Source organism: Notolabrus celidotus, chromosome 22, assembly GCF_009762535.1.
Source record: "Notolabrus celidotus isolate fNotCel1 chromosome 22, fNotCel1.pri, whole genome shotgun sequence".
NCBI lineage: Eukaryota > Metazoa > Chordata > Actinopteri > Labriformes > Labridae > Notolabrus > Notolabrus celidotus.
In genome coordinates, this window is record NC_048293.1 from 12,146,439 (window position 1) to 12,171,007 (window position 24,569).

At 42.0% G+C, this 24,569-nt stretch overlaps 1 protein-coding gene across 2 annotated transcripts in view; it reads left to right on the forward strand.

The window, feature by feature from the left end:
* The window catches only part of LOC117806641 (AT-rich interactive domain-containing protein 1B-like), a 253,799-nt gene that overhangs the window by 109,793 nt on the left and 119,437 nt on the right, over positions 1-24,569 (forward strand). For both annotated transcript variants that reach the window (XM_034675619.1, XM_034675620.1), the window contains one exon: positions 1,495-1,599. In XM_034675619.1, the coding sequence (XP_034531510.1) occupies positions 1,495-1,599 (105 nt within the window). The remainder of the gene's footprint in view (positions 1-1,494; positions 1,600-24,569) is intronic.

The following is a 24,569-nucleotide window of genomic DNA, read 5'->3' on the forward strand; positions in this document are numbered from 1 at the left end:
ATTACAGAGGGAAAGAAAATGACTTAGATTGAACAATAGGACTGAGTGTGTGTATTACCGTGTGTTTGTATGTGTGTGTATGTTTGGGGGATTAGTGGGTGGTTAGGCTGGGATTTGGTTGAAATGAATTGGCGGGTATGGTGTGCTGATGGGTGCGTGTTTGGATGATTTTCAGACTTCATGTACGACATCAGTGTGTGTTTATTTCCTCATGAAACATGCTTCTTTGTGTTGTGACTGGATATAACTGCAGATCAGAGCCTTTATTGCAGCCTTTAAACCTGCCACACATTCACAGTCTAACCCAGCCTCTCAATCTCTGTCACACATTTACACAATTTGTGCTGAATTATATATATACTGTATGTATATGTGCGTATATGTATACTAGTAGTATATACATATATAACATGTATGTTTTAATTGAAAGTAGTGCAAAGAAAACATATCAAATTTTGAAACTGAAAAATGCATGCTAAATTTAAATTTGATGTCAGCGACACATTTCAAAAGAGTTGGCACTAGTACAACAAACACAAAAAAGTTTTGTAATGCTTAAAAAATAACACAAGGTGAAACATATTTTAGTAACCTGACTAATTAGGTTATTTTGCAAAGGTTAGTAAAAAAAGGGCCTTCCAGAGAGGCTGCGTCTCAGGGAGTAGAGATGGGGAGAAGTTCACCACTTTGTGAGACTGTGTGAGCAAACAGTTTGACTTTTGCAGAATTACTACAAAGAATCTGGAGATGTTATTGCATTAAATTCACAACATTATTAAAGATTCGGAGAAAATGGAGAAATGTCTGTTCAAAAGAACTGTTGAGCGGCTGAAATCCCATTTCTGGCAAGAATGGGACATTTCACTTTCAAAACTCCAGAAACTGGTTTCAGTGTTCCCAAATGTTTGCAGTGTAAAAGAAGAAGTGATGTTTCCAGTGGTAAACATGCCCCTGTCCCAACTTTTTGAAATGTCACATATTTAATGGGCATGTATTTTATATAAAACAATTATATATTTTTTTATGTTCTTCTCTTTACATGTTATCTTTACAATTTTTTATTTTACACAGCATCCCAACTATTTTGGAATTAGGTCTGCACATGCATCAGCTTTTCATTTAACCTGTAAATGAAATGCGTGTATCAGAGATTGAGGCAAACTATTATTATTAATCGTTTCTTGTTTTATTGTATCCAGACTTCATTTTCAATAAGTAAAATGATTTTCAAGGCGTTTAAATAAAGGATGAGGATTTCCTATTGTAAAAATGTTCTCATTCAACAGACAATACAATATGAAAACTGTCCTTCAGTACCTTTCTGTAAGCTGTAACTTTCATTATTTCTCCTACATAACAGTTAAAAATATTACATACAGCATCTGTTGTGTCCTGATTCAGAGTGCAACAAAATTGGCAAAGCACTGTAGACTAAATCCTTACATCTCAATTTTTATTTTAATCTTTCTATCTCTCTCCCTGTCTTTTTTCTAGGAGACTCAGCAGGAGACCTACAGCTCAAGAGGTCCTGCCCCAGGGAACTCTGGGAAGGCAAACAATGAAGATGGCGTGGCCCATGATCGCCCGTCCAGTCTACCGGTGAGTAACTGACAGTTTTGTTTCCCACCAGTAAGTGCAGGTTGTTGCAGAGTTCAACATGTCATAGAGAGAGAGAGAGAGAGAGAGAGAGAGAGAGAGAGAGAGAGAGAGAGAGAGAGAGAGAGAGAGAGAGAGAGAGAGAGAGAGAGAGATAGAGAGAGAGAGACCCAAAACACATAATCACACATCAAAAAAGCATTTCTTTCCTTGTCTTCCTCCACTTCCACTCCTTTCAGCTTGCTGCTGGCATACACTTTTTAGCTTCTTGTCCAGTCAGACACTGGTACTCATCCCACGACCCGCCTCTGGATCACAGGGAGGGTCACAGGGTGAGTCGAATCCATGTCTCTGCCTGCCAGACATGAATTTGACTCCTCAATTCAGAGCTTATGTCTGTGTTTTGACTAGTGTCCATGCTGAAGGCAAAAAGGCCACATGCATCATGCTCACACTCACACATACACCCACATGCAATGAAAAGCATATGCACGGACACACACATTCCTGCCTATGCACGCAGCAGTCACACATGCAAACCCACACACATTTGGCATTTGGGCAAGCTAAAAAATCGTTAAGCAGGTTGACTGGAGGAGTAATTGAGGAACGGCTAGGCCACGCTGATCTATGAGAGGAGAGATGTGGGCTGCTCCAGTTTTCTGGCCAAACTAATCGTTTTTTTTTTGCTCTCTATCGTTTCTCCCCGCACAGCTCCTCAGCACTTTCAAGAACAGAATAAATAGATATTTGCAAATGGTGGCAAATGTTGGCACTGCTTGAGGTGTGTGCTATTTAATTTACCAGATACTTTGGAAAAGCTTCAGGAGCGGAAAAATAAACTGCGAGTAGAGCTAAATTAAGTGTATGAACTCAAATTAAGCCATTATATTTTCCATATACTGATACCTTTTAAGTCTGTGTTCCCTGCCTGTCTTCTATCTTTAAACACACACTGACGGTTTGACTCTGCGTTTTTCAATTCAGGGGCTGATTTATCCATCACTATTCCAACTTATCCTTCTCTTCTTACACACACACACTCACTCACACCCAGTAATACACTGTCTCTATCTTTTCCTCAGTTTTTTTTCTTTCATTACATACCACTAGTAGTATGTCATCTGCTTTATCTTGGCATTTCTCCTTTTTCTCCTACACTCTTTACCCCCTCCCCTTTCCCACTCTGTCTTTCCCTCTAAAGTAGCATCATGAAAGCTTTTTTTCCCCCCTCATGCTATAATGAGAAATGGCCTTGATGTATCAGTGTGTGAATTCTGGAGCGGGAGAGCAAGGCGAGGCGAGGAGCCACTGCAGTCGCAGGGGCCGATCTATTTGAACCACCACCACTATCACCCCATATTCCCTCGCCACTTTAATCCTGGCGTTTTACCCCTTGGGTTCTCCGTGTGTTTTCACATCCCAACCAAAGCGCATGGCTCGCCGAGATCCTAATCGGCGGCAAGTTTTGATGAGAGCGAGACACAGAGAGGAAGAGATGGATAGATAGACGGGTAGAGGGAGAAGGAGAGAGAAATCGCTCGGCGTTTGCCAGGCTCTTCCAGCAAGCTGTCACGGCAGAGATGTAACCCTTTTTTTTCTCACTCTCTCGCCGGCGTTTGATGTCAGATCTAAAGCTGCTGTCATCTTTTTTTCCCTTTCTCTCTGTCAGAAGGGAGGGAGCGCGGGTCGGCAAAGTGTCATGTTGTTGTTTTGGGACGAGTCTGCTGTGTGATGTGGCGGGATTTTTGAAGGGAGACCAAAGGGAAAAGGCGCTTTAGTAACTTATTACAAATGCAAGTCACAATGCGCCTGGGGTTTTTAAAATGTAATGTATTGGAGATGCAGCATTTCTTGTATTGCACATCACCTAATTGCTCTGAGCAGAAAACATGGTGTAAAAGCTCATGACTAGCCTGTTAGAGTGGAATTGGGATTTCTGTTTGAGTTGACCACATATCTACATGTATGTGTAGCTTTAGAATTAGCGTGAATGTAAATGAGACACAAATTGATACAAGGCAGAAACATACATTCTGTGGCTTCACTGTTCAAGTGTGTCTTGGTTTTATTGAATAAATTAGCAAGTGCTGTTTTCATTGTAAAAGTCTCAACTCATGATGTCAACTGCATCATTCGTGTAGTGTACACATTTTAATCTCACCAGCATGTATGCATGGGCTAATCAATAACATAGCCAGATTTGAGGACCAGAACAATTAACGGATCAGACCTTTTCAGCGACACTCAAAACCATTTTTTTCTACTTTTGCTATAGACAAAGTTTAAATACATGCACATTAATCTAGTACAATAGAAACATTTATTACTGTTTACATTTTGAAAAACTTTTGGTCACATATCTGACAGAGCCACGTTACTTACATCTGTACTTTGATCTCTCTAGTGTATTCTTCTGGGAAACTTGGTCCAGAAAAGACAGGTGTTTTTCAAAGTGATGCCTCTGAATGAAATATTCTGCAATTACTGCAATGCACTCAATGATAAAGAGGCATGTTGGTTTTGTGCTTGGAGTTGGCAGTAAAATGAATAAAGACTTTGCAGATCAGGCAGGGTTAGACAGTCGATATTATTTGATTTAGTGTGCACAGCAACATTTTTAAAAACTAAGATACTGAACATGCTCTGAGTGTTTTGAATGCACCTACATGAACCTCTGTTCTAATCTGTACTGCACAAGTGTGCCTCTCAACAAAGATAAGAATGAAGTAAGATGGCTCACTTGCGTACAATCTACTTTCATGCAAACTGTATGTGCTGTTTAATAGTTTATTTTTCATATGCTGAGCCTTGAGCTGTCCTGTAGGCCAGATTTGGCCCAGGGGCCACCAGTTAACCCGGATGTATGTAAATACAGAGTTAGCACTAACACTACAAATTTCTCTCCCAACCTCACATCTTCCTCAGTTTTGATTTTGTCTGGCTGAACCTGATTCATCTGTTCAGCATGATGATATTTACGCTTAGAGGCAGAGCAAAGATCATCTATTGGGAAGATGAACCATTTGATTGTGAAAATATGTCACAAACTGTTTGAAGTAGCTCACATCTAATTGGTCCCCCTTTAAGTTGCACAATATGACATCAACAGCTATTTTTTTGGTATGTGCATTATGTCTAAACAATAGAAATGTACAAGTTGCCAAAACTTTACAGCTTACATCTTATTTATCCAAGGTTATCAGACATCACTGTTCTTCAGATATTCAAGTTTTGTCTTACTTTATTTTTACTCAAGTTTTAGCACCATTAAATTCAGCCTTTTCCATTCACATCCTGTCTGTCAAGATATAAAGGTGCTGCATAGAACAAAATAAAACAGATGAAAAACATCAGAAACTAAACAAAAAAGGTAACTATTCAAAACTAAGGATGCCATTATAATAAAGACTGACTAGAAAGTATCTAGAGGCAAATTATACAGTTCGACATGCTCAGAAACTGCATTGTCCACAAATATCAGTCATTCACTTTATCGTCTGTACAATCTAAATCCTTAATCTAATAACAGATTAACAGATAGTTTTATAGATATTCTGAAGTGTCATTGTCGTTTTGTTTAATATACCTAACTTCAGCCCAATGGTTTCAGATATGACAAGTTAGTAAATAGTGACTTGTCATGTCGTTTACTTATGGGATACTGCAGAGCTTGGTTGGCTTGGTTAATGGTGTTGCGTGTTAACTTGTTCTGTATGTGGCAGTGGTGTTTCTGGTACACAAAAGTAAAGGGAGAGTGAGAGTTCTGTGTTATTTTCCTATCTTTAGAGCCTTCTGCCACGTGCATCTTTTGCCTAATGTTGCTAAGCAGAGCCAGTTCTTCATTTGCCACCGAGAGGTGAGATGCCAGGCCCCCTCAACCCCCCCGCCTACTGTCACCCCTACAACCCCAGCGCCTCCCCCCGTTCCAGTCACTACATGTTCCCTGCTCTCTGGCGCTCCCCTGACAGCCTGCCAAGCTGCCGCACAGCCTCCCATCCTCTGGGACATGGGAGAGGATGGCCAGCCATGTGGAAAGACAGAGAGAGAGAGTGTCAGGGGTTGGAGGGTGAGGTGAGGAAGGGGTGGGTTGGGGGGAGGATGGGTGAAGAGCAGGAGGAGAAAGAGAATGAGTGAGAGAGAGAGAGATAGAGAGAGAAAGAGAGAGAGAGAGAGAGAGAGAGAGGGCGTGAAGCGGTGAAGTGAAACGTGGTTATCTTTTTGTCACTTGTTCAGGGTGAGGGATGTTGAATTCATGGGGTTCAGGCAGCGGCATGTTATTCACACGAGGACACACACACACACACACACACACACACACACACACACACACACACACACACACACACACACACACTCAGACACACATACACACACACATAGATAAAAACATTTCTGCATGTCTTCCAGTGCTGAAAGGCCCCTCCTTGACTTTTTTTTCATCAGACAAAAGATAAAATTCAGAAACACTATCTCTCCCTGGCTGTCTCTTCCCTCACTCTCCCGTCCACCTTGCCCTCCTCTGTTTTTCTGTGTGTTAGGTCAGCAATGATTGACAGGACACAGCTGGAAAGCCCTGCCCCCCTCCCCTTTTTCTTTCTCTCACTCCCTCACTTCAACCACACTCACTCACACAGACCTCTTCGCTCACAAACACACATACACATCTCACACTTTGGTACACATTCTGTCCTCTGTGAGCCGTTTTCACACACAAGTGCACATGCGCATGTGTGTGTGTGCGCTATCAGAACATGTCAGTCATGCTGCCTATACAGTATGTGCTCTCACTCTGGCTTTCTCCACTGCTGTGTTTTATTTTAGAGTCCCCAGGCAGGCAGACAGGCCAGCAGGCACCACACAGTAATGTCATCCAGCAGGGTTAGATTCAGCTTCCCCATTAGTGCTAACAGGGGGGAGGAGAAGGAGGCAGAAGGAGTCAAGAAAGCAAGGAAATACATGGAAAAGAAGGAAGGAAAGGAACCATGTTGAGAGAAAAATATTTCTCATGTTGGTTTTAGCATATGGTTTAATAAACACCAAGATTACACACTGTACATGCAAATCCCTCAACATATATTTTAAGAGACATCTCATATTACACAGTCAAAACGCCTTTTCCATACAGGAGCATCAGCCCTGCTTTTATTTTTGTATGGATTTAAGTTATGGGGATGTTTTTGCAGTATGTGGAGAGAGAAAAGGAGGGGAAGTTGGAAAGAGAGGGAGGCAGGGACACTCAGACGAGATGTTCTCCGGACCCCACCACCTATTCTTAGAAGCGACAGCGGCACTGAAGGCCACAGCAGCTCCCTGCCACCGCTCTGAACACATAGCAGCTCTGAGAATAGGACAGCTAATCTGAAGCCAGCCTCACACTCTGAGGCAGTGGAGGGGAAAGCTCATGGCCACACCATTCTTAGACCTGTACTAACTCAAAGTATGAGTAAAGGTGAATGACCTGTTGTTGTTTTAGGAGATGGTAGTACAAAAGGTTTACCGTGTAATCTGATATTTTTGAATCCAACTCAGCCCTCTTTCTCACCGCAGACTCGGATATCATGACACAGCAAGTCAGAGGGCCTCGGTTTCATCTAAAATGCAGAAGGTCTATTTTTCCGCTTGTATGCCAGCCTGTTTTCGTTTGCTCCTCATGAATCATTTAGCACGCACACACAGTTTCATGTAAACGCAGAATTCTTGATCCTCGAGAGGCGGCAACATGTGTTTTTGCTGGGGCAGTAGCATTTGTTCCCCTGCGGCTTGAAAACACAGACATACAGGAAGTAAAATTGATCTGCTTTTTAAAACGACTTTCATCTCTTTGCATCATCAACCTGAAGATTTCACCTGTGATCATATCTGAAATTGTTTCTGCAGTTACTTTTATTCCCATGCAGCCATGCTAGTTGTATGTCACCAGTTTTAAATATTCAAGCTGCTAAAATCTCTAAATCCCTGAAAAGAACAGTTTTACTTTAACCACACACTCTTGTTGGCAGCATAGTAAGTCCAGGTTGTAATGATGACCGCCTTTCTCTGCTGAAGTGTCCTTTAGCAGGACACTGAATCCCTGCAAGCTCTCCTCTGCTGATTCTGCACTTCCACCTCCTGTGGAGAAGAAATGCACCAAAGGAGCATTTCCCTGGAGGATCAAGAAAGTATTGTTTGCCTGAAGGCTTTTAGTTGTATCTTAAGGCGAAATATGATGGCTACACACTGTTCTACCTAGTGGGAACTATGCTGCCCAGTGTAGGTTGTTAAAGCAAACTGGTAACACAAGGCTGAGCAGCAGAGAGAGGGGAGAAGCTCCTCGGCTGCAGAGGAGAAGGAGGCCATGTTTATACCCAGCCACCCCTGACAGGCAGCCTGACTGAAGCCCAGCACAGTGGAGTGGAGTGAAGGGCAGATAGCAGCACTGTGTGTGTGTGTGTGTGTGCGAGTGTGTGCACTCTGCTCCAGCACTACTTTTACACACTTACCTACCCCTATGCTCACACATGCGTACACGCCCAGTGTGTGACAGGCCGCATGATTTGAGAGTGAGGGGGAAAAGGAGAGGGATGAACTTGGTTAAGAAAACACCAGTTGGTTTCCACTGGCGCCTCTCCACCAGCCTCTCCTACAGAGGAGGAGAGACAGAGGGGGGAGATACGGGAGGAGGAAGAGAGGGAGCGAGGACTGACCATAAAAGGAGAGAAATGTTTTCCCTCTCCGGCTTTTTTTTTCATCCTTTGCCCATCACTTCTTCCTTCTGTGGCTGGTGTCTTTTGTCAAAGCTTATTTCGTCTAACAGGAGAGGAGCATGGTTCAAATTCAGGACAAAGGAGAGGGAGCTCATTGCTTTGAGTTTCCATTAACACAGCGACGCACACACCTCCCTGATCTGTATTTCAGCCACACACAGGATTCTGCATAAGCATCTTTCAAAAAAAGGATGATAAAAATGGGGACAGAACGACTGCATGTGTGTGCGTGGGTAAACTTGTGCATGTGTGTTTGCATCTGTGTCCTTTGTTTCTGTAGACACAAAACGCACATCAACACCTTCCTAACTGTCCTCCCTGCTCCTCCACGGGACGGTCGACAGCGTGACAGAGTGTGAGAGCTGAGGCTGCTGTATTGTGATGTTGGACACACTCAGTAAACGAACATGACATGCTGCGTGTTTTACCAGTCTGCTTTGTACTTTCAAGGTGTTGCATCAAACGTGATTCTTCAGATGTGTTGATGATGATACTGGCTGAATTTCAACTCAGGTCACACCATTAAACATTGTTAAATCTGCCTCTGAGACAACAAGTTCATACTTGACTTATAGATTCAATCTTTGCCAACCATCCATGCCAGATTTGCCCTTCTGGCACCAAACCCTCTGTAATAAATGATGATTTTCTGTTACTACATTAATATTTAAATGAACTGTTATAAAGACTTTAAATTTGATTGAACCAATCTGAAACAGAGATTGGAAACATCTATTTTATATTCATTCGTACTTTGGAAAGTTCTCATGTTGAAAGTTTTCACTCCATGAATCTGGAATCAGATCTGGAATCTCCAGCAGAGAAGAAACAGAAGTAAAGGAATCTAGAGAGGGAACAGGGATGCTTGCTGTGGAAGGAAAGAATAAGTAAACAGCAACATCATCTCCCTCCTTCCCTTTCCTCCTCATCACCCTCCTCCTTCTTCTCTCTCTTCTCCCTACTCTGCCCTCCTTCCCCCTTCACTCCCTCTCTCCCCAGCTTCAGTCATCCACTTCTAACCTTTCTGGGTTTATTTTTAAGTCGAGTTCTGGATGCCTGGCCTCCCTGCAGGCTGGCTGGGCAGAGGAGGAAGGAAGGAAGGAAGGAAGGAAGGATCCAAGAGAGGAATGAAGGAGAAGAAAAGAGAGGGAATTTAAGAAGGGGTAGAGGGAGGAAGGAGCTATCAGAGGAGGACTGCTCTGTCATCACCATGGCTCCCTCTGGCTGCTGGGAGGCTGAAATTACATCTGACTTTGAAGTTGGGGGCAGCAACTCCGCCAGTGTTGCTATAGTGACAAAAAGTGGGTGTGTGAGTGTGTGTGTGTAAACTCCTTGGGAGGTTTATTATGCATGATCCACACTGTGACTAGTCCTGATGGCATTACAGTGCTGTTATTAATCTACTCTCATAAGATACCTGTGCTTTAACACACACACACACACACACACACACACACACACACAGGCACACAGGCACACGCACACGCACACGCACACATGAACATATCTGGTGTTCACGCTAAGATGCATTCACACACACACACACACACACTCACGACCCATTTCACAGCATGATTCAAACTTCATGTTGCGCCTTTTTAAAGATTAAGATAAAGTTTTTCCTCTTATTATCTTTGAGAAGGTTTAGCTGGCTGCACACTGCGCTCACAGGCAAATGCACAAGTGAGTGCATATAAATGCACACACACATATCCAAAGCACACAGACACACACACACACACACACACACACACACACACACACACACACACACACACACACACACACACACACTCGCAGGATTGTTCAGATTGCAGATAGCTGTGTTTTGGTTGTTTGAGCTGCTAACAGAGTCCTGGAATATTTATGGCTTTTGTTTCATCAAACTCTGAGAAAAAGATGAAGAGCATTTTCAAAGAAAGATGGATTAAAGGAAAGAAAGAGAAAAGATTTGGAGGAAAGAAACAAAAGAAAAGGGAATAGAAGGAAGAAAGAGAACAAAAGAGTTATAAAAGATACCATTTAAGAATAGGACAGTATAAAAAAAACTAAGGGATGATGGAGGGGGGAAGAGAGGAAGAGAGGAGATGTATACAGAGTGGAGGGATGGTGGGATGTTGAGGGTGAAAATAATGTTCCATTAATGCAGAGCCAGGCTCTTGCTGAGGGCCCAGCACCAATCTGCATCTCCCCACAGTCTCCCTGCTATACATTTTTCATGAACGCTGAGCGAGAATTAGCGACGGATTGCTGCTGCAAATCGCTTCTCCTTGGTTGGGGGCTGATGGAGAGAGAAAGGAAGAGTATAGAGAAATAGAAAGAGAAGAGTAAGAGTAAATGGGGAGGGGAAACGGTGCAGAAATACAGAGAGGGATGATAGTGGAGAGAGATTTATATGGAAGCTGGTGTTTGATAAGAAGGGTGGTTTACGTGTGTGATGATATTAACATTAGTGCAATATAAGGACCAGTGTTCACGCAGCTGAGCCCATTTTGAGTCACAAATTGTATTGTGTATTGTTTTGTAAGTATTCTATCAAAATACATACACTAAATATAGAAATGTCATGCTGTAGTCTGCAAAATTTTATCAATGTTCTGTTTTTTCCTCATGTATTTATTCTGAAAAACATTCTAACACAAGATTTAAACACATTTTCAATTCATATTATTTACTTATTTACTTCCAAGATGGCAGTGCATTGTGATGTAGCAGCCCAGTGCTCTTCATGTAAAACAGTGCAATTTTTTTTACTTTATCATACGCCTTGATGTTATTTTTATTGTGTTATTTTAAACGTGTGATTTCCTTGTTTCATTGTTTCTCAACAATGACAGTAAATATCTATTCTGGTCTATTTATCTACAAGTTTTCTCTGCCATGGCTGAATGGAGAAAACACTGAGTGGCTCCAACATGATCTCAAACATAATCGAAAATGTTAAGGCAGCAATAAGTAACCGTGCTTTTGTCAGTCCTTGCTTTGGCAACACACATTTTTCAAACCACTTTATTTGTGGCACTTGCTTTCTGGTAAAACTAGCTGATGATGACTTTAGACATCAATGTTTAACCACAGATTCTTACATGGCTAGAATTCTTCAGGACATTGATGTCTTAAAGAAGCAGCAGAGTGCCAATATGAATTCTATAAACTGTGGGATTTTCTTCATACCATTTATGTCTGGTCATCTCCTGTCCTCTAATCTTCACTTACGTCTGCTCCTCTCCTCTCTCTCCACCTCTCCTCTCCCCTCCTCATATTTCTTTTCCTTGGCCTGTGCACCATATAGTTCTGACCCCAATCTCAGCCTGCTCTCTCCACTCCAATATAGCCAACTTTCACTTTCCACCGGTGGCCTTGCGATGCTATTACAGACCCTTACTGACCGTCTGGCAGACAGACTGAATTTCTCATATACTGCTTTACTGACTGGTTGTCCACCTGCTTTCTGTGGCTCGAAATAACAATTTTCCAGTCTGAGGTGCACTCTGAGTTTGTGTGTGCGTCTATATGGATGCGAAAGCACAGCCAGCACTAGTTGTTGTCTAATCAGACTTACAATCTATTGCCGAATAAGGTTGATATTCATGAGTAAAATGTATGCACTGTGAGTTGATCTCTTTTTGAGTATGATGGTAAATCATGTTCATATTGTCCACACATTTCTGTATCACAGTTCCCTCTGTTTTCTGCATCCACATTGGGCTGTCCTCTGTCATGCTAAGTGTCTTTGTGTACAGACATGTGTCGCTGATGTTCCTCTTTTAATGTAGCTGTGCATAGTGTCAACATTTGGCTGTCCACTGCTGCAGAGTGTTCTCGCTCAATGTGGGCTATAACATGGACCCAGAAATGTATGTGTGTGTGTTGAAGTGTGTGTGTGTCTATCTGTATTGGCTGTAAAGAAGAAAGAGGTCTTGACTGAAAGAAAAAATGTGTATAAGTGTGTGCGTTTGTGCACATCCATGTGTGTGTGGGGCCTATGATTGCTGCTGTAATCTGCTCTCTCCTGCCAGCCACAGTTATTACAGTTGTCGATATGGTGCTCAGGGCTTTATAGACACAAGCAACAAGACTCAGTCTGGATGCCCGCCAGAGTGTGTATGTGTGTGTTTGTGTCTGTGTTTGTGTGCCAAAGTGCTTCATATTTGTTTGCGCCCTTCTGAGTGCACGTGTGTGCATGATCCTTTGCTCTGTGTGTGTGTAATTGAGCTCTACTCTCATGTAACCACTGGTTCAACAGTGTGTTAATTGCCTATTTTACAAAGTGTTGGTCCCAGCATTGTGTACATGAAACTGTATACACAGCGTTGACTTTATCCCTGCACATGTGTGCGTATGTGTGTGTGTGGATGTGTGGCTCTATCCTCGCTCGGCCAAGTTTACTGTGTTTAAGACCTGGTTCATTAAGAGATAGAGGCAAACAAAAAAGAAAAATGAGTACTGAAGAGAAGGAAAAACAGAAGAAGGAAGAGGGAGAATTAGGGGGAGGAGAGAGAGAGGAGATATTGGCGAGGAAGGGGAGCAGGAAAGACGGAGGTATTGAGGTGAGGATAGGTTTTCTCCTCCTGGTATTGGGCCCTGATTGATGCCTGTTGTTCAGTTCACTTCTGTTTACTGTCCTGCCAGCCTGATCACTATCAGGACTTGGCAGTGGCTTAAAATGGGCTGAGACAATACTTTGCTTTTGTAACACTGTCATACATGCATAAGCACACACACAGGACACACACCGCGAGGGTCACTGATGGCCCATTTTCTCAGTCACACTGCTCTTTTGGAAGTGAACGGCCATCTGTCAGAGTTGGCCAAACGATTAAAGGAATCCTCCCTCCTTCTCTCTTCATCTCTCTTCCTCTGTGTTTGAGTGAGCCAACAGTGTAATTGGGGACTCCTCACACACTTCATCTGCAACCTGTGACCTCCAAAGCATGAAAAAAACACATCCCATAGTATGTGTGTAAATATGTGTTTGTGTCTGGCGCTATTCTAGAATAAAACTCCCTCTGGACAGATGTACCAAAGACACAATATCCCTTCTGTTCAGAGAAAACATCTTGTTCTTAATGGATTCTTTATGAGCTCTAATTCTTGGAAATGTTTCTGTGTACTCTGAGTAAGGTTTGGATGTTCTAATTGATTCTTATTAAGTTTTAATTGTTGTTTCTCTACAGACCAAGTCGTTTCTAATTGTTTTAATTATTTCATAATGTATTGAGACCCCCTGAGCTCACACTGGCCATAAAAAAACTGAGTGGAAAATGTGAAGGGTATTTATCTGTCCATGTCAAACACACACCTCTTGACCTCTATGGGGCACAAAGCCAATTGTGATATTTTAGATGTGTTTTTGGTGTGTGTGTGTTTGCCTGTAGAACTTAAGTGTGGACAGGACTTGGACTTGTGTGAGGACTTGAAACCCAGACTAGTTATTCATCAGTTACATTGTCCAGCCAGTGTGTACCCTACTGTCTGCCTTTTAGGAGTCAAGAGAATATGGACTCTACAACCATTACATAAAGCCCATAGTCTTCACAGCTCTTGTAACACTGACCACAAACTAGACAGAGGCAAACAATGACATCAATGAAAGCATTGCAAAACAAACTCTTTATTTCCACAAATCATGTTTCAACACTGCAAGTGATGAACCCGTTAACTAGGTCAGTGCTTATTATCTGTAGAAGTCCAACATTAAAGTTCATAGGCTTTTGTATAACATTTACCCACAGATATCAAGGCCATATTCCTGTCCTCTGTAAATGCAAGGAGGTCTTCCCCCTTCATTGGTGAGGGCATTGATAGTGCTTGCAGTTCCCCAGCAGGGAGAGCATGACACTCTGCAGCAAGCTGCTTCCACGTGTTGTCTTTTTTCCTCTCCTCTCTAACGGCCAAATTCCCCCAGAGCCGTGTTCGGTCTGCCTCCGATCCGTCACGGCACTGGATCTGTTAGGTTTCTATTCTAGTCAATGTATTAACTTCCCCTGGATCAACTCCATTGTGTTCTGGCTGCGTCTCTGATCAGGCAGGTCGGAATGCAATGGATAAGATGTGCAAGACTTCTATTTTTGCCAGATGCCGTAGCATGACGCATGCAATCTGCACAGAGCAGATCGAGCAGGACAGGAAGTCAGGCACCAAAACAACATTAAAACATCCAGTTAATTTTCAGAATAAAACACTCCGTATTATCGCAAGATTGTATTTCACTCAACTGCAACAACAAACTGTAATGATGAGCGGAGCCAGCCTGGAGTCAACAGGTCAGAGGTTTTCAGAGGACCAGAAAGACAACATGGATGAGGAGAAGAGGAGGATAATCCTTGCTTCAGTAATTACTGAGGGAAAACCTCGGTCACATTACTCCAGCTGTCTGGCGGTCCTGCTCTGTGCTGTGGTCCGAAAAAGCAACCAGTGGGTGTTGACGGATGTCAGAGCACAGAGCTGGACCACAGCGGATCAGACACAGACCGGACACGGATCTGGTGGATGTCCTGTGTGAGCTGAACTTAAAGCTAGCCTGTGATGTTTCGGAACTGTAGCAGTAACAGCATCTTTGTCTACGCCAATGGACCTAGCCACAGGCATTGTAGAGCTGTTAGCTTGCAGATGCAACTTCAAAATTGAAGTACAATTCTAGCTGCTGACGAGCTCTTATTCTTCAGGCAAAACTTGTATTTCCCCATATTGTTGTTCTTGTCCTCTTCACCAAGGAAACTCAAACTTATGGTAATATTTCAACGAAACAAACGCTATCCGCTCTGTCATCTCACTTGAGCATGAGTTGAATTAGCTAGCTACGCATGTGAGACAACTGTAGGTTTACATTCCACTGGTAGAAGCTACTTGCCATGAAGTCGGAGGGAAACAAATAGTGCAAATGCTTCAAGGATTTTCTGTTTGTGGTGACGAAGGAAAAGTAAGGGACTATGTTTATGAAAAAGGAACTAGGTAAAGGATCACTTGAAATTGCAAAAGTAAAGCTTTACATTATTTGTTACTGCAAAAAAGTAATCCAGGTACGCTAACAGATTACTTTGTAACACGTGACCCCAACATAAGTTCTTAGCCTTTGCAAATGCAGCAGTTGTAATGATTCAACTTGCCATCAATTGCCATTATCCTCTATTATTTACGTGATAATAACTTCTGCGCACAAGATAATATTCTTGTACACACAAGATACAAATGATCACCTTTGCAAGACTTCATAGATATCTATGAAAACTTCCATTACTTAATTTTATTGCAATCGTAACAAGCTGTTCACACTACACTGACAGAATTTGACACATTTTGAGTTGATAAGCGGAACTCATTTGCAAGCTGTTACCTTCAATGCTTGATTCCAGCAGATGTTTGTTTTTTTTGCCGTTATTTTCAGAGAGCTGAAAAACAGCTGCAAAAAACAAAGAGTGAAGAGTCCAACAAAATGGTGATGTGACAGAGTGACGCAACAATGAGTTAAAATAAAAGTTAAACTTGTAAGAGTTTTGAAAAATCAGGAGTTTTCTGTGACCTGTCTTTGCCCACAAGTAATCATGTGATCCAGCCGTGATGTGAGTGTTGATTGATTTAGTTGCTTAACTCTCTAGTCCTCTGTATTAGCGTGAAAGCTTATTCAAGATACTTTTCATACACAGATTAGACCTAGAAAATGTATCCAAGTTTTACAAAGACATATGGTTTCAAGTGTATACTTTTAAAGTCGTTATCATTAGCTTTGTATTTAAAAGCTATAATACTTTGCACACAGGAAAGCATGAGCAATAGAAGCTTTCATTAGTGAATATGAAATAGAGTAACACTCTGGCAGGGACCATTCAACATAACAAGCCCTTCTCAAGTTTTTTCACTTGTTATGGAATATATTAACATGATTAACCACTTCCCTTCTAGCAGATGCAAACATCTCAAACACTCCTGTTTTGTTTCCCAAGTGATGAATCTGAGTACTTCTGTCCAAAGTCCATTTGCACCATAACAAGTATTGCAAAAGAATGAGTCCTGTTTAGACAGCACTGGTTTCACAGTCACACATACACATGCATAGAGACACACACTCAGTTGAGATCATTTAGAAAGTCTTGTGGTAGCTTTGCATAGCATTTGTGCTAATGGCGTGCCGTGTGCTTCCTCTCAGGTCGGTGCATCCATTAGCAGCCATATTACCGCCACATAATGGCTTATTGGTTGGTGGGGGAAAAATCAGCAATGATCCAGGACAAGACAAGAGAGCGAGAGTAAGGAAGAGATGAACAAGGCTGTCTCTTGCAAGGCCTCCGAATTGAGTTACAGCTGTTATGATTTGTCGTCTCTCAAGTCTTTTTCTCACTCTTCTTTTTCATTTCTTGATTCCGCTCTCTTCTCTTTCACCCTCAGGGCTTCAGGAGGTTTTTATCTTTCTAATGAGCCGTTGATTCTTTTTTTTTTTTACCATCACCTCATTCGTTCTGGTTGGGAGGCAGTATTTGTCAAACTGTCAAGCCTTTTTTTGCATCTGGTGCGTGTGTGTGTGTCTGCATATGTGAACTGCAGCCGAGCTAAGTGGTGCAAAGTGTTTACACCATGGTTCGGCTGGCGTCGGTGTTGGAAGTGGACGCAGGGGTCAGAGGAGGTTGGCCCGGTGGCCCAGGTCTCCATGTTGTACTCACAGCTTTATCAATATGCAGCACGGTGGGCGGTGTGCACTTGACTTGATTGCTTTAATTGGTTGGACACATTTTCAAAAACACACACACACACACTCACACACTCACATACACACATTATGATGTTTTTGGCGAGCAGTGGTTGCTCCAAAATGTGTTGTTGTTGTGATGTTTTGTCCAGCAAATATGGGACTCTGCACTGCTCAGTTCAATGTTGCATGAGTCATTCTGCTCCTACACACTCATATGCATATTCTCTAAACACACACACACACACACACACACACACACACACACACACACACACACACACACACACACACTCACACACACTTGCACAAACATATACAAACAGTCAGTTAGTAGCGAGAAGTTTAAAGGTGATCCTCTGTTTGGAGCAAAATCCATAAATATGTATAAGATGCAGAATTTAATGTGTGTGATCAAACATGCACAGACTGAAGTGTGTGTGTGTGTGTGTGTGTGTGTGTGTGTGTGTGTGTGTGTGTGTGTGTGTGTGTGTGTGTGTGTGTGTGTGTGTGTGTGTGTGTGTCAATCACAGTATGCATGTATCTTAGTAGCTGCTTGGAGGTAGCTCAGCAAACATGAACTTACTTGCTGGCTTGGCTTGGGTCGCACTGTGTGTGTGTGTGTGTGTGTGTGTGTGTGTGTGTGTGTGTGTGTGTGTGTGTGTGTGTGTGTGTGTGTGTGTGTGTGTGTGCGCGTGTATATGTGTGTGTGTATGTGTGTGTGTATGTGTGTGTGCTAAAATGATGTGGAAATCAAATTCACCTTGAAGTGTCCTTCTCTCTCCCCTCACCACCCCCGTATTTTTGCCTTCGTCTTTGCTTTGAACGCACTGCAGCACTCAGTTCAAAGAGAAACGCCTGCTTGTGCTTGTGTGTGAGGTTGTGTGCATGCTGGTGTGTGTTTGTTAGGAATGACAGCAGGGTTCAAGATGGAAAGAGAGAAAGACCTGCCGCTGCACTCCTCTAACTTCAACACCACCACCACCCCCCCACCCCTCTTCCCTTCCTGCTCCCATCTTTCCCCATCAAAGAGCAGCCAGGCTTGGATCAGCCTCGTCCTTCTTCCATCAACCCCCCCAACCCCCCCTCCCTAATTAAAAACAACCTGGGACAGAGGACAGAGGGGAAGGAGAAGGGAGGGAGAGGGTGAGACAAGGTCAACTGGGGGAAAAAAGGAGATGAGGAAAAAGAGAGGATGGAGACAGATCTTTGTAACGTTGCAGAATTCAAAATTTTTGGCCCTGACATTTTACCTTCTTCCTCCTATTCTCTGCCAAGGTGGGAACCTTTGAACAGTCTCTTGTTTTCCACTGGGGGAAACTTTAATGAAAGGACACTAACTGTCTCTATCTTGGAGCTTGAATGGAACATTTTGTGATCATTTGTTGCATCATACTAACAACTGGATATGTCAACTACCTTGATGTAAACACAGATGACAGATGGCATCTCAAAGTGCGGTTTGCAATAAGTTGATCTAGAACATAGTGATAAAGTTATATGTGTCTGGTTTGACTGACATATAACAACTAGACTAGAGCAATGCATAACCAGCAAAGGCATGTGGATGTTACCCTGCAAGGATTGCCGAAGTCTGGTGGTGCTAGCTCTGCTATTGTTAGGCACACAGCACAAATTAGTCAATGCTAATCAAAAGACTTGTAATCCCTTGTTGAGCCATGTTAAATACATTGTGCTCAATTTTGACAGTTTTCTGAGGGTTTTGTTAGCTTTAAATGAGTCAGATATTTGGCAATTAAATTCACGTATTGATATTTACTAATACTTGCAATGAGGTATTAGGACATAAATGTACTACTATAAAATAACAGACATAGATAAAACATGACAGTTATTCATGTTGTATGTGTTTGTATTCCTAGAAACTTAAGATGATGTTATTTTAAAGCTGTATTCTTGTCTCTTTTTAATGCACATGCTCTCTTGCATATTTGCTCTGTATTGTTATTTTACTTAAACCCAGAGCACGAGTGTTTGGATATCAGTGTGTGCATTGATTAGGGATATTTCTTCAAGTCCATGCATATGATTTTACGCTTGTGTGTTTGTGTATTTGTTCTCACACAGACATAATCATGCACATGGACTCTTGGGATCTTACTGGAGCATTTGACCCAAAGGTCACCCACCGGCAGCGTTTGACAGCTTTAGATTAACGCTCAATATGTGATATTCACAGTTGACTTTTGCACGGGATGATCAAACATGATTAATGTCACCGGCGCTTCAGGGTTCGACTTTTGGTTTCAGACACGGCCTGAGAAATGAAAGGACAAAGGGGAGGATGAATCTGAGGAGAGAAGGATGGATGGTAAACAACATAAACAAGAGTTTCATCAAATGTGAGAGGCATGGAAAGAAGGGGAAAGACATCCAGAAAGGTTGGAAGTGACATTTATATGGATATGACCAAGAATTTCTTGGTTTAAAGATACAAAGATGGAAAGACATATTATAATGCTAGACGAGAGATACAGACTGCAAGAAAATAAATTCACATCTTCACCAGAGCCAATGAAGTTAGTTCTCTCTCTCTCTCTCTCTCTCTCTCTCTCTCTCTCTCTCTCTCTCTCTCTCCCCCCCTCTCTCCCTCTTTCCTTTTTCCTTCTCTGTACCTCTTTCCCCCTCGCTTGCTGTCTCCTCCGTCCTATAAAGGCTGGTGTAAGACAACGAAGCAGCAGGGCAGGAGACAGTAAAGGTCACCTAGTGTTTCTCTTCCAGTCTGTTTCCTCGCTCTTTCCTTCCTTGAAATGATTTCCACTCAAAATTCTTGGCCAACTTGTGCCTCTGCTCTGAAAGGAAATTTGCAGCTTCACATCTGAATACAATATTCTTACAAGGACAGACAAGAAAAGCCCTGAATTTTTATTCCTAAGTAGCAATCACGAAGTTTTACATAATACAATAACTACACTGAATCCCGTTAAGTATTACATCAGTTTACTTAGCCTCCTTTATTGACAAAACTTCAAAAATATCTAATATATATTCTAATAATCATGAAGTTGTGAGGAAAATCAACAAATAGTGATGAAAGTAAAGATATTTTAAAGGTCAATTTAGAAAATAAGTTGTTATCCCAACACTTAATAAGCCTTTTAGACCTCAGATTTACCTCTGGTCCTCCGCTTTTACTCCATTTCCTTTCTTTCTTAGTCCTTCCTCTCCCATTTCATTCCTCTCACCTCTGTCCCTTTCTAATTTTTCCTCATCCTCTCCTCCTCCTCTTTCTGTTTCTCACCTTCTTTTTCATCCTGATCTCCTCTTTCCTTTCGACCTCAGCCCCTCTTATTTCCTGTCCTCCTCCTCTCTCTCCTCTCTGACTCAGGAGGCTGTAATCTCCAAAAGGTCAGTCCTGGCTGACATTTTCCGTCGAACCTCATTGATTTCCGCTACGCGCATTCTGATTGGCTAACCAAAGCTGCCTCCATTTCCCACCAATCCCCTTTAACCAGGAAGCCAGCCAGCCAGCTGACCCTGGGGTCAACCAGCTCCAAATAGCTTTTTTCTGGAGTGCTACATTCTTGTTTGCTCTATATTTCTCTGCTCTCTGCCTGCACACCTCCCTGAAGGCTGCAGGCTAAGGAACGAGGGAGAGGAGAGAGGGATGGATGAAGGAGAAGGATTAGGGCTTAAAATGGAAGTTTACATGGCAAATGGTTCTCATACTGTGGTAGACACTCTCCCACAGGGCCTCGATATTGCTCCAGAGGGCCCCTGGCAAACAAGCAATCATTTCATTTTACTGGATTTGAGCAGAAAATCCATATCTAGTAAGAATGACACGCTGACATGTATGTTTAATCTCTGCTTGTACTGTAACTCTTTAAAGGGCAACCTAAGCCTTCTCAAATACATATGATAAATCTTCCTATAGTATTTTGGCTCAAAATAATACCAGATAGGATTCCGTGCCCCTCCAGGCTACGAAATCTGTAGCGATGCACATTGTGCTCTTTACATATTGTACTTGTTTTAAAAACCGTATTTGAATGGAAACTGAGCCACTTTGCTAAAACTGCCAGATTTCTTTTTCTTTTTTTTTATCTTTTGGCATCATATTAAGAATGTAGTACCATTCAGATTAATGTATATGCATGAAATGTTCTGGACTGGCCAGAACTTTTAAGTGTAAGACAAGTCTAATTAGTCATACTGCCTCATAAAGCATCAGTGCACCGGCCAGTATGTACTAAGGTAAGTAATACGCTTAATATATCAAAGATACTGTATATTAAAACTGTGTAGCTGTTTAACATACAAACATTTGTATGGTGGTGTTGGATTCTCTGTATTGCCTGATGGGCATGTTAGACAAGCCACTTTAGTCCTGGGAATACTTAAAACGATGAAGTCATATGATGCAGAGAGGACGTATGGAGAATTGCTGTTTACATCATACCAAACTAGCATGAGATATGCATTACATACTGTATGTTTAGGAGTTGTTAGTGTGTTAGTATGTAGTTTCAAACACAGCCATGGTAAAAGTAACAAAGTAATTAATTTAAAGACTGCTACATACTACCTAGAAATGTAGTATTGGGTACATACTGCATTCTACATACTGCATTTGAAGGTAGTATGTAGTATGACTGTTCTGTTGGATCTGTTTTGCAGTATGCTGGGCCAGGCGTCACTGGATTTCCAGTTTTGGAGAGCGGAAGTAAACAACAGCCAACTGTTGGCAAAACTGCTTCCTTAGCATCTCTTATGATTTAAAAAGTTAAAAAGTGGTTTAAATGGAATTTATTAATTTTCACAGCACCTAAAAACTGAGTGCGCCCTGTCAAAAAAGAAGAAAAAAGAAGAAGATAAACGTTAGCGCTGTGCATTATGGGAAACAATACAAGGGAGACTGGTCCGCTGCATGCTGAGAAATTTTACCAAATCAGGAAGACATCCAGATATTTTTGACATGCTGCAGATTTTGCTCTTGTTCACAAACTACATACTGAATTTTGGCCAAATCAGTACGTACTGCTATTACAGTGGGCAGTTTTGAAAACAGCCTGTGTACATTCTCCTCCATATGACTATTTGATGTGCATTATTTAAATTCCATGCTTGTTAAGAGTAGGATTAAGGAAACTGTGTGGGAAAAATCCCATCCGATTTGAAGATGGAGCATTCAGCCACAAAAGTGATGCCATATAGGCTGGACTGCGTGTTTCTTCTTTTTCTAATGTTGATGAGAAGCGGTCATAAGAAAAAACACAGTACACTTCTCTTTCAGTAACACATTTACAGTAGCTTGAATCAAAATGAATGTCTCTGGGGGGCCATGGACACATTGGGTCAAGTATATATCCAGCTTTGGCCACTCTGCTCACTAAACTGTTAAATGATAGTAGATAATGTAGCAGTGGGAGTAAGAGAGGATTATGCCTGGCTGTAAACATCTACAGATATTATTTCACTTTTGGTATTCTTTGCAGTAAATTTAGCCGGTTCCTGCTGCTTACATGATGACATGGTAAACAAGTTTCACTGTACAGAAAGTGAAAGGGACAGAAGATAAGAATAAATTTTAGTTATGTGCATCTGAATATTCAGTGCTTATGCACACCCTGACTGTTGCATGCACTTGTTTTTGCATACATATCAGAGTGTAACACCTCTATCTCTGTCTGCCTCTTTATCCCTCGCTGCGCTCTTCCTCCTGCCCCTCCCGGCTCCGCTGCTCCCTCCTGCAGAAAAACGCCGTCCTCGTGAGACAGCAGTGGTGGCGCCGGCAGAAAATGTCCGAACGCAACGGCGTAAACAAACGGGCAGACAGCTCTCTGTCTTTCTCTGTGAAGTGATAATGTGTTCCCCCACGCTGTTTTTGTTCTCATGCTAATGAAGTGGACCGCATCGGTAATCACTTTCAAACCCTCAGCCAGAGAAAAAGTAGAAACGGAAAAACAAAGGCATGAACAAAAGGATGCTTTGCTGTTGTGTGTGTGAGTGTGTGAGTGTGTGTAGCAGTGTGTGTAGCAGTGTAGTGTGTCTGCAGAAGTGGAAGTAGAAATAGAAGTGGATGTGCGTCTGAAGTGGAATTATGTGTATTCCACTAACCCGCTTGTACACTGCCAACTCCAATGGCTGGCCGCAGGGGAGGTCAAAGGTCACTGGATTCAGCTGATGAGATGTCCATGTTCAATGTTCAAATAGAATCAATTTTTATCAGCTAGAGTCCAAGAGATTAAACTTGATAAACTCATCTGACATCATGTTTCCCAGCATGCATTTTACACTGATGCTGAGGTTGTCTACTTAAAACCATCTTTTGAGAAGCTCTCTCCTTTGATCCTATATTTGGTTTTGGAGGTACATTTGTGACAATAACTCCTTTTTTAAAGACCTACTAAAAAGTATCTATTCTGCTGTAAGTCTTCATGTTGCAGTGAGTGCTTGACAGCTGCGGTAGCCTCACTTCACTTTTTTTACTATGAAGAAATCAGCTTAAAAGTCCAGTCGGAGCAGAGGAGTCGCTCAGCATCTGCTGTTATAGACTGAAAACCTGCTTTACTCTCCTACAAAAATTTAACAATCCTCTCTGAGTGTCTCAAGTTTGTATGTTTCGTCTTAGTACTGCTAACTTACAAGACCTACCATTGACTGCAGCCATATTGTAAAACCAGGTATGGCCTGACCTTTGACCTCTTTGCATGAGTCAAGGAATCAAGGGTTATTCCACTCCCTCATTGATTGTAACTGCATCTTCTAAAAGCTGGTCATTAAAAGCTAAACTACAGAAACAAAATGTTGAAACAGCTCAGCTCATCTTATTCCAAGAAAATAAAATGACTTTCAAATTGCTTAAACTAGTTTTAGGCATAGAGCCCATCTCGGCAGATAAAGGAAAGAATTGAAACTTTCATTTCCTGCTTATTTTCTTTCCATATATTAATGGCTCCTCTCCTCCGCCTTCTTCTCCTCCTCCTCCTATTCTACTTTCATCTCATCTCAGCCTTTATTTTTCAAGCCTCGTCTTGTTCTCCTCCAGGCTGACTAAGTTTAGGCCGTAATGCTGAAACGCTGCCCCATGAGAGCTGTGTGTTTACTTGAAACCTTGGAAATTAGCATGTTTCAAAAGAGAAGGCACGGTTAGAAATCGCACTGTTGTCATATATTTTGTTTTTATGTCTTAGATGTGTGCGTGTGTGTCCATAAATCTGTTCCTATGCATGTGTGCTTCCTGTCACATGCATTTGTCCTCTGTCAGGTTAACATATTTTTGTGCGCTGATGTTCATCTGCCTGCAAGTGTGTGTGTGTGATGTCTTTCGGTGGGAGACATTAGGCTGCAGTAACAAGCTATTGATTGGACTGTGCAGAAGGCTGCTGCTGATCTCTTATGGGGGGGAACAAACACACACACGCTCACACACACAAAGTGCAGCAGTAGTACATACAGAAACATTAATGCGAAGATAAAACAACACAACAAAACAGAAACCTGCAATTTCTTTTTTCTTTTTTTATTTGGACTTCTTCCCTGTATTGATGTTTCTGTGCTGCACTTCCAGGAGACCTCTT